Source organism: Saprolegnia diclina (assembly GCF_000281045.1).
Source record: "Saprolegnia diclina VS20 unplaced genomic scaffold supercont1.2, whole genome shotgun sequence".
NCBI classification, from domain to species: Eukaryota; Oomycota; class Saprolegniomycetes; order Saprolegniales; family Saprolegniaceae; genus Saprolegnia; species Saprolegnia diclina.
Window position 1 is genome coordinate 1,039,827 of NW_008246069.1, and position 9,871 is coordinate 1,049,697.

The following is a 9,871-nucleotide window of genomic DNA, read 5'->3' on the forward strand; positions in this document are numbered from 1 at the left end:
GACGCGGCTTTGCACGGGCAAGGTCGCGTTGGATTGGCCGACGGGCCGACGAAATTTCAATGACGTGGCTACGTCAGGTGGTCGGAAACTGCGCACCAATCTGAGCGCGCATCGCACGTGGCGTGCCCATGTGCTCAAATAAATGGCGTCGCGCGATCTAGGAACAAGGGCCGGGAACAAGGTGGCGATTCAAGAATATACGCGTGGCAGATTTGCTTGTGGCCAGAAACACGCGTTCATTTTCGTCGAATTTGGTGGTTTTGAGAAATCGGGCGACCGTCGTTGTCGAACCAGACACGACAATCGTGCAATCATGCGATTGCATTCCGTGTACGCTCCCTTAGCTTCTCGCTTGGTCGTGGATGTGGCGGGATGTGCTGTACTCTACTATCATAAGCAAGGCGGTCCTACTCGTGTCAAGGCCAAGGATGCCGCGGCCGACCAGATGTAACCACATCACAGTGCTCCAGACTTTTTCGTCACAATTCCATCGGACTTCTCTCGCAACCATGCCACTCTTGTCCACGGCCGCGCAGTGCCTGTTGCACACGCTCGGCCCGATAGCCGTGACAACCGCTGCCATCTTGTCGGTCTCCCCACTCGTTCAACCAGGACCCAATGCGTCCAACGACGAGAAAGCCAAAGCGCAAAAGCTGGGCGAGCACATGGCCAAAACGACGTGGCGGGGTTGTCGCTGACCTTGCTTGCAGCATGAAGCTTTGTATTTAAGAAACCTATATTGCCTTGTGTTGAGGCGTTTGTCATCTTCATATTTCGATCCCATCAAAGTTATGGAAGGAGACTCGAAGGAAGCAACGACGAGCGCTGGGCAACATCAGCCAACGCGTGCCACCAACTTCAACTTGCGGGCGACCCAATTTTCCCGCCAAAATTGCACCGGAACCCACGAAACATAAGCTTAGAACCAGCCGGGAGCTCCTGGTGTTGTCAGTAGAATATGATTGCAGCGGCGGACTACGTGTGCCCTCCTGTGTGCAGGAATCGACCGACTGGACAAAGGTGGCCAGCTGTGTACCATGTCCATCTTTACAAGATCAAATCACTCGCGCGACTCGGCCGACAACACTGCAACTTTGCCGGCAGCGACCACCGACACCATACCAAGGCAGGGCAAGAGTGCCGACCGCATCGCCGCAGCCGACTCGGCAGCGTAGCGTAGCTGCTACTACCCTACGTGTTGGTATTCTACATGCGATGATAGCATCGATCGACCTTGGCGACCAGCATCTTGGGTCGTCCTTTCTGCATCGAAGTTCTGTGCTCGAACAAACGATCTGATTGGCGTAAACGCAATGTTTCTAGCCAATCGCAGCGCACGTATGCACTTTGCAGTTTGCCATTTGGTGTCTTTTCCAGCACTGGCGGTATCTTTTCGTCATGCAGCAGTTCCCGGCGCTCGAAGCGCTGCGCACCTCGGTACACGCGCTACTGCGTCAAGTCGACGCCCACGAGAGCGACAACAACAACTGCAGCAGCCATGCGCCGGACGCCTGCGCCGGCGACGTCTGCGCGGCCATCGAAGCGTGCTTGCACCATGGCCTCAAGCGCGTGTCGGCCACCGAGACGGTCTCGCTCTGGGGGCTCGTCCAGTGGACCAACGTCGCCCAGCAAAAGCGGCACCGTGCGTGGCTTGCCGCCCACGCCAAGTTGCCGACTGTGGTGGCAGACGACGACTGGTACGTTGCCCGCGTCTGTGAGTCGGCGGGACCCGATCTATCATGCGCAGGTACAACGACATGTTCAAAGACGAGCTCCAAGGCATCACATCACTGGCCGATGATAACCAGCGGCTTGAGCCCAGCGTGTCCGAAAGCCCAATGACACCGGGCTTGAACGCGTCGATCCGCACCGCGAACTCGCTCTTGCATGTGACGACACCGATCGGGCGTGTGCGCGCCTGGATCCGCCAGTGCTGCAACACGCATATCCTCAGCGCGTGTTTGGCAGGTACCTCGCTCTCTTCGTTTTTGCATTGTTTTCGAATCCGGCCTAGGGCTCATGCATCCGCTCAACCAGGCGACGCTGCAGACGTACTTTGAGCCATCTGCGCTCTGCCTCAACGAAGACGCACGCGAGATCTTTGTCGGGCTCACATCGACATTAGATCGACTCACGTTTGGCTTTGCGCTGGATGTAGGCGCTGCCACCGCACCACCTCTCTGATCATTATGCGCGTAGAATGGACCGACCGAGGAAACCAAGGTGCTACCACCGTCGGTGCCTTCGGTCGCAGCGCCTACCAACCACAACGTCTTGCAAGTCCTCGACACCAAGGCGCAACGACTGCACGAGCTGCTACGGCATACGCTGCCTTCGATCTTGAGTCCCCGCGCGCTGGACGAAGTCGGCCCCGCCAACGAGACACCCAAACTCTTTGGTGTTCCTCTTGCGTCGCTGCTCCTGGACGCCCGGACATGTGCCATCGCACCGGTGGACCCGCTCCTTGGTGTGCCGAATCTCTTTGAAGGCTGTTGCCGCTTGATTGACGCGGCCACGGCCGTCGGCACCCCGGGGCTGTTTGCCGCCAAGATCAACGCCTCGCGCTTTGCGCAGCTCACGCAGCAGGTCCAAGCGGTGGGCTGCTTGAGTATTTGGAGCAGCGTGCACCACGGTATCATCCTCCTCATCAAGGTATTTCTTCCTCTTCGATGCGCCAACTCAAAACGGTGGTAGTTTTTGAGGGACTTGCCCGACCCGATCATTCCCGCGTCGCTCTACGGCCGGTTCCGTCGGTACGCACGTCGCCTTGTGCTTGATAGACTCATATATAGATTAGCATTCACGACTTGAAAGGGCGGCATGTGCAGGTCCTCGCCCTCACACAGCTTGTCGGCGAGTTGCACTGGAGCGTCAAACCGCTTCTATACCGGCTCTGCGCGACGATCAGCCGCGTCTTGAAGCTCTCAAACGACACGAGCGTCGACCGCCTCGCCGACGTCTTTGTCCGCGTCTTATTCCCGCGGTCCGCACCGGCTGCCGACGAGGTAGACTCGCTGTTTAATGCAGAGCTTGTACGCATGACGCTGGTGTAGGCTTCGCTAACCCAGCTTGTCGCTCTCCTCTTTCTCAACGCCGACGCCATTTTGGCCGAGATACGCGGCGCGCTCTCCGACCGCTGCCATGTCTGTCGCCTCCTGCCTCTTCTATTCTTTGGCTGACGGTACATGTAGTACGTCATGGCCAAGCTCGAGCGTGTCGCAGCTATCCCGCGGGAGCGACGACTCGAGGTTCCGGTACCCTACCCCTTCTCGAAACCGAACAATAGAGGACATATCGGTGTAGACTACATCGCTAGCATGGACGCAGTTTCGAGAGGCGTACGGTCTCGCATGCGAGAGCGACGACACGCTGCGTGCGTCACTCCGTGGCGGCGGCCGCCTCGTGCTCCAGTGCATGCTGCACTTTCTGGCCGAGCACCAGGAAATTGCGCAGCAGATCATTGCGCAGCGGGCGTCGTGTGACGTCGACGCCAAGCACTACCCCGTGCGCAGTGCTAGCGTCTACCTTGTACGGATGTTGGTCGAGCTCTTGGGCTTCGACCGGACACCGAGTGCGACCGACGTCGTACGACTCTGTCGGCACTTGTAGCCATGCTAACGGCAGGAGTCCTAGGTGGACCTGGACACGAGAGCGTGGCTTGCGCGCTGCGACGGCGTCTGCGACGAACCGTTGATGCCGCTACCGACACACGCCGGTGTCGCGCTTGTCACGCGCGGTCTCTGGCCGTACGATCAATAGCGATTCGAAATGGGTTGCAGACCAAGTGGACTAGGCTGTTTGACGACGCCAAGGCGTTCGAGCGGCTGTTTGGCATGAGTCTGCTGCTCTTTGATCGCAACTGGACACGGTCGGGTACGCAAAACGTTGATTGAACTATCGCAAAATGTTGATGCACACTATTGTCATGTAGGCGCAACGTGCATGGACTTTAGCACGATCTTGACCGAAACGCAGTGTCAGATGCAATCGCTCTTACGCGACGAGCCAGAGACGATCTCGGACCTCTGGCAGCGCTGGTCCGACCGCATCTCACAGCAGTATCTGCAGCCCGCTACCCAAGCCCCCCGTAGGTCGCATCGATGCAGCAACACAATGACACCAGTCGTAGGGGCCCTCGCGCACATGCGGTCGTACGTTGTGGTGTGGGAAGGCGGCCTCACGGTGCGCGCAGCGCCTACCACCAAGTGCGAAGCGCTGGGCACTCGACGCAAGGGGGTACGCCTGCGCCTGGGTGGCGCGACCACTGATGGACCAGCTAGGACCGCATCGAGACAGTGCTGAAGGCAGGCGATTGGCTCAAGATTCGTGATGCCCCGGGTGTGCAGGACGCTGGGTGGGTGCGCCGGCGAACAGCCACCGCTACGCTGCTCGAGCTCGTTGCGTAGCGTACACCGGGTCACACGACAGTAGATTCTAGTTGTAAATGGAATATTTGGTATGGCACAGTCTATGAGAAACACACAAGGCGGTCGTCACTTAGCTCACTTGCTGGAGCCAGATGCGCGTCTTGTACAGGCCAAAGAGGTCGCGCACGAGCTCGCGAAAGTCGATGCGTCTACAAACCATAAGACAATATTGGCCAACACCATAGAAGTACCGTTGGGCTTGAAAGAAGAAAGTGAGTTTGTGCCGGTCAAACTGGAATTCTGCGTCGAGGACGACCATGGGCAAAAAGCGCTGGCGCACCTTGGCCCGGCACACCTCGAGCACGAGAGCTTCCTCTTCCAGCTAGTAGCGCAAGCGGTGTCATGAGCGTAGAAGGCTATAGAACGCTACCTTGAGCGAAAGCTGCTCGAGCTCGGCGGCCACGACGCCTCGAAGAATCCGCTTCGGTGGCACCGAGAGACGCTGCGGCTCCAAAAGAGACGTGCTTTGCATGTACGCCTGGTTGGCCCACAAGTGGTCGAGGGTCGCGCCGGCGCAGACGATAACACCAACGTCGTAGCCGCGGTCGGCCTCGACCTACTTGGGCGTCGCCAATACGACAGATTTGCTTGCACGTACCTTGACGAAATCGCCAAGTGCAAAGTGCGCGTAGCCCACAAAAATGCTGCGCCGACCGCGCTTGAACTCGACCTCAAAGTATACGACGCTTTGCGCTGGCGGCATGGCGTAGGCGTGCGCGGACAAATCATGATCGTAGTACGACGCTGCGTAGCTCAGAGGCGACGCATGAGAGCTCGCGGTAGGTGTAGCGTACGAGGCTTGTAGCGGGCGCTAGGCATGGCCACGTGAGCGTTGGCACGACGACGAGACAGGCAGGGTACACTACGTGTGCGTCAGGTGGCACAAAGCTCGGCGCAAGTGCGCGCAGGGTCGGCGCCACCACCACGTCGCGGCTACTTGCTGGCTCTTCGGGCGACCGCGTCCAGATGGCGTCGTCGCGCTGGTTGTCGCCACTGCTGCTGTTGCTGTCGGTCGAGCTCTTCCGGCCCTTCCACGTCTCGAGCTTGCTCTGCGTGCGGCGTGGCGCTTGGAAGCTAATGAGGCTCGCGAACGCGCTCAGGTCGAGGTCGTCCAGGCTCGTCTGGTTGCTCTCGTCGTCGGCCGTCGCCGGCGGCAACGTCCATCGCGCGAGCATGGCGTTTGAATCTTTTTTGGATATCCGACTGCTTGACGCAAGCCACGCGCACATACAAACTTCAAGTTCTGGCGCTGTAGCGGTTTCATATTTTATCACTTGGTATTTGTATCGATGGCCGAGAAACCGCTATATTATTAATTCGGCGCCGTTTCATCCGAATTCATGCCACGAATTACTGGAGTCGGTACGAATTACGATCCGCACTTGGTCCGACCGAGACTGGAGCTGCCTCGACAGCTCACGCTACATAGTATGGAGACGTCGGCAGTCAAATATGGCTGTGGGGTCCTCTTCCAAGGGCCGAGCGTTTCTAGGACGAGGCAGTGCAAGTAATATTTCAATCTCATCCGATCGACTGCAGTATGTAGTTGGCTCAAGTAGCTACGTGGGCTTGCGTGTAGCGGCCTGTGTTCAGCGATCTCACTGGCGAAGCGAATGGTAGGACGGTCTAGTGAGCTGGTCTAGTGTGGGTTCAGAGCTCCAGAAACGACACGTTGAACCCCGGAAGTTCTCCCAGAGTTCACCATCGCGTTCGAAGTGGCCGGTGGCAACGGCGCAACGTCATTCGCCTCCTACCGGTGTGAGAACTCACAGTACTGCGTAGTTTGGCAGTGAATAGCCTTCTCTTTATGGAGGCAAGGACTACAACCAACAATTAACTTCTCTCCAACGAGGATTCTGCTGGCATTTCATATTGCACTTCAAGAAGACCTGATATTTAAATGAGCACCTACGCTGGTGCATGTATCAAGATACGCACCTACGTTGTCCCACGTACGGGCGACCAAAGGGGATAGAGCGGGTCCGCATCGATTATCGCATGGCAGCTACACCGCCGAGACCTTGACACAAAGCAACACGAACATACGAAAGGGTACCAGGGCTTTGATCGCGGGAGCTCGCTCTTCGCACTCGGCAAGACGCCACCTTAAAGCACTTCGATGGGCGCCCTTTCTAGAAAAGGTGCACCCGTATAGGTGCGCTTTTCCAGCGACGTTATCATCTGGCTCGAAGAATCCGTCCTTTCTAATGCGGCCGTCAGTGTCAATCGTGCATGTGGAGAGGAGGGCTCGTACTTGCGGCCGTGGTGTCGGCGCTGGCTGCGCCGCTCCCAGCAACTGTATTGAACCTTACCCGCTGGGCGCTCGACCTTCCCGAGGCGACCCCGAACGCGACAGAGGCGCTGCGCCTGTACCATCCTGCGCTCGACACGTACGTGTCTCCCGCGTTCACCGTCGAGGGCGACGGCGTTGCGCTCACGACGCCCGTCGACGGTGCCCACACATACAACGCCAAGTACCCTCGCGTCGAGCTACGTGAAGTCAAGCCGAATGCTCGGAATGCTTCGTGGCTGCGCAACTGGGACCCGACGCAAGGCGCGTCGGTGCACGAGCTTGCGGTGACGCTGGACGTGGCCTCGCTGCCGCCGCAGCACGCACAAACCGTCGTTGCGCAGGTCAAGGGCGAGAAGGCGTGTCTCATGATCAAAGTGCAAGCAGCCTCGAACAGCGGGTTCGAGATCGTGGTCGTCAACCAGTTTTACCCGCCGCCGCACCAGCTCCTCGGTGTCCTCGACGCAAACTACGCGCTCGGCCGTCGCTTCAGCTTGAAGCTCCAGCTGCACCAAGGCCGCGTCCTTATTTACTACAAGGACATGATGACACCGGCGATCGCGGCGCCTTTCCGAGACAAAGTCGATTGCAACTGCCGGAACGAGACGTCGACGCACGCACTGTGCTACTTCAAGACGGGCAACTACCTGCAGTCCAACACATCGTTCGACGCGCCGTCGTCGACAAGCGTCGTGCACCTCTACCACCTCCAGGCGTCGCATGCGAACGCGACCGCCCAACTGCCGTCCAACGCTTCGACCATTGTCAAGCCGGGTGCGACGACCAGCCACGCCGACGCGCCGGTCTCGCTACACGCCCTTACATTTTTCATGGCGTTCGTCTCTCATGTCGTCTCGGTCTTGTATTAACGCGCATATTGTCTGTGCGTCAAGTGTGTTTACCCTAGCCCTACGCCAACCCTAGCCCTCTGTCAACCCTAGCCCTCCGTGACGCCCCAACAAACCCAACGAGTCGCTGCACACACCTTGCGCTGTTGATCGGCAAGTGCGTACTCGATGTATGGCGTTTGGTAGCGTTGACACAAGCCATTTGATCGAGTCAAGAAGGGCTAGTTCTTGCCGACTTTAGATAGTCTAGCGGATCAGACGCTGGTGGATCAATAGATAAAACCGGGTTCGAGTCCGGGAGGCGCCATTTGATTGATGGGGCATTGGACTGCTCGAGTCGACTGCGCAAAGTCTCTGGTGCATGGAGATAACGCATAGTCTTAGTACATGATAGGGTACGCATCGGTCAAGTCGGCGCGAGGACCTCCTTTCTGAGCGTGCGTTGTTGTTGCGATATGCGTTATGAAGCAGCGCCAGAGCTTGAGGTCGAGTGCGACGACCGAATCACGTCGCCGGAGCGTGAGGATGCCATCGATGGCCGCCGACGCACGGTCCAAGTAGTAGACGTCGCCGTGCGTTCGCAACGAGTGGTTGTACAGGTACCTCGCATTGGCCGACAAGAGGTGCGAGCGGACGCCCAGAGCCGGCGGCGGCCCGACCAATCGCCGCACGGCCAGAAAGCTCAGCACGTTCCACGCCACGACAAGCAAAACGAGCTGCAAGAAGCGCGGGAACGACCCGATGCCCAAGGACCCGCTGTCGCAGCGCACGTCAAAGTCGACATCAACCAGGGCACACTGCCGCGCCAACGTCATTTGCGCCGTGACGGGCGAGAAAAGCGTTAGCGTCGCCACCGAGACCCACACCAGCGCCGAATTGAGTGTGACGTAGTAGCTCGCATACGTCTGCGTCGCCACCAATCCAAGGTCCGTCACAATGGCCGAAAGCCACGTGACTTCGGTCGCGGCCAAAGCGACCTTGTGCCATGGCGTGGCCACCGTATAAAACATCGAGACCGAGCCGACGCGGACGAGATCGATCGACACTGTCGACAGAAGCGCGACTGCCGTGAGACTCCGAAGCAGCAAGAGCGGTCGTCCCACCCAAACAATACCACCCACACGGCAGAGCTCAAACATGTTTAAGCCCTCGACGTGGTTTCTCGAGCGGACGAGGTAGCCGGTTGCAAGCGTCGCAACAAGAAGCATGACGCACGAGACGTACGAGACGGCGAGACGGCAGTAGACAGCGGCGTTGGTCGTAACAAGGTCCGTCGGTACTTGCTGGAGCAACGCCGGCTGGAGGTCCGAGAGCAACGTGAGCGTTCCGACATCGCCCTGAAACGAGACGACTTCGCGATACCCGAGCACCCAGTCGTAGAGGTACATGTAGCCAAAAAACCAAAAGTTGGCGTCTTGCAGGTCCAGCACCGGCGTATGCAGCAGCGTCAGGGGCGACGTGGTGTTGAGCCGCGCGTAGAGCATAAACCGAATGTCGAGGGTAAGAAGCGCCGCGTGCACGGATGCGATGGTCGACGCATCGAAACCCGTCAAGTACGTCGTCACAAATACGAGGGTTTTGGTGACGTAAGCGGCACACGCCGCCTTGTTGTTGGCGTCGTACACACAGGTCCGTGGCACGTCGATTTGCGAAGCGGTTTTGAACCCTAACCCCGATAGCACGGCAGAAGTGAGATAGTGCTGGCGTGTCGGGATGATGCGGGCGATGGCCGACGACGACGACGAGCATGGAAAGTCAAATGATGGAAGACTCGAAAAGCCTGCGGTGCCAACCGGTTGGCCGTTGGAATACTCGGCGCAGAGCGGTGAGCCACCAAACGACGCATAGTTGGGGCCACCCCAAATGCGCGGAATCGGGTACGACGCACTGAGAGTCGCAATCTTTAGAAAGTCGGCTTGCGCGGTCGAATTGGCTGCGATGACCGACCGCGTAGCACGCAGAATCGCCCGGACCAGCGCGCTCACGAGCGTCGGGACGGGCATATAGACCGTGTCAATGACACCAAAGGGCCCGAGCTCGTGCGTGATCAGCGACAAGCCCGCACTGAGCGGTGCGTTGAGGACCTTGGAGTCTGTGAGCACGACTTGCAGCGTCGTATTCTGGAAAGCAAAACGCGCGCTGTTGCGAAGGAGGCTCCCTCCGCCGATGCGACTGGCATTGGTCGTGATCGAGCCAAAGTCGTTGGCGAGCGACCAGTACATTTTGTTGGACGTTGACCGAAGGATGCGAAAGCCGCCATCAATGCGAAGGAGCGTCATGGGATACGAGACGCCAAACGCGTTGAC

At 58.5% G+C, this 9,871-nt stretch overlaps 4 protein-coding genes across 4 annotated transcripts in view; 2 read left to right on the forward strand and 2 right to left on the reverse strand.

The window, feature by feature from the left end:
* Positions 1-1,363: 1,363 nt before the first annotated feature.
* Positions 1,364-4,479, forward strand: SDRG_00957 (hypothetical protein). The gene is made up of 14 exons (XM_008606464.1): positions 1,364-1,697; positions 1,748-1,968; positions 2,015-2,154; positions 2,200-2,652; positions 2,695-2,753; positions 2,798-3,005; positions 3,054-3,143; positions 3,192-3,254; positions 3,304-3,585; positions 3,634-3,746; positions 3,794-3,873; positions 3,932-4,087; positions 4,130-4,236; positions 4,281-4,479. Exons 1-14 carry the CDS (start codon positions 1,399-1,401, stop codon positions 4,404-4,406), a joined length of 2,397 nt encoding a protein of 798 aa, XP_008604686.1. The 5' UTR covers positions 1,364-1,398; the 3' UTR covers positions 4,407-4,479.
* SDRG_00958 (hypothetical protein) lies at positions 4,413-5,607 on the reverse strand. Its single transcript, XM_008606465.1, has 5 exons — positions 5,294-5,607; positions 5,026-5,238; positions 4,798-4,983; positions 4,619-4,749; positions 4,413-4,576 (listed from the first exon to the last, which is right to left on the reverse strand). The coding sequence occupies exons 1-5, from the start codon at positions 5,600-5,602 to the stop codon at positions 4,498-4,500; spliced, it is 918 nt and encodes a 305-aa protein (XP_008604687.1). The 5' UTR covers positions 5,603-5,607; the 3' UTR covers positions 4,413-4,497.
* Positions 5,608-6,635: 1,028 nt separating this feature from the next.
* Positions 6,636-7,603, forward strand: SDRG_00959 (hypothetical protein). Its single transcript, XM_008606466.1, has one exon. The coding sequence runs from the start codon at positions 6,660-6,662 to the stop codon at positions 7,584-7,586; it is 927 nt and encodes a 308-aa protein (XP_008604688.1). The 5' UTR covers positions 6,636-6,659; the 3' UTR covers positions 7,587-7,603.
* A 172-nt stretch (positions 7,604-7,775) lies between these two features.
* SDRG_00960 (hypothetical protein) overlaps positions 7,776-9,871 on the reverse strand; it is a 4,724-nt gene continuing 2,628 nt past the window's right edge. Inside the window, exon 2 of the mRNA XM_008606467.1 lies at positions 7,776-9,737. Within this exon, the coding sequence (XP_008604689.1) occupies positions 7,946-9,737 (1,792 nt within the window). The 3' untranslated portion in view covers positions 7,776-7,945. The remainder of the gene's footprint in view (positions 9,738-9,871) is intronic.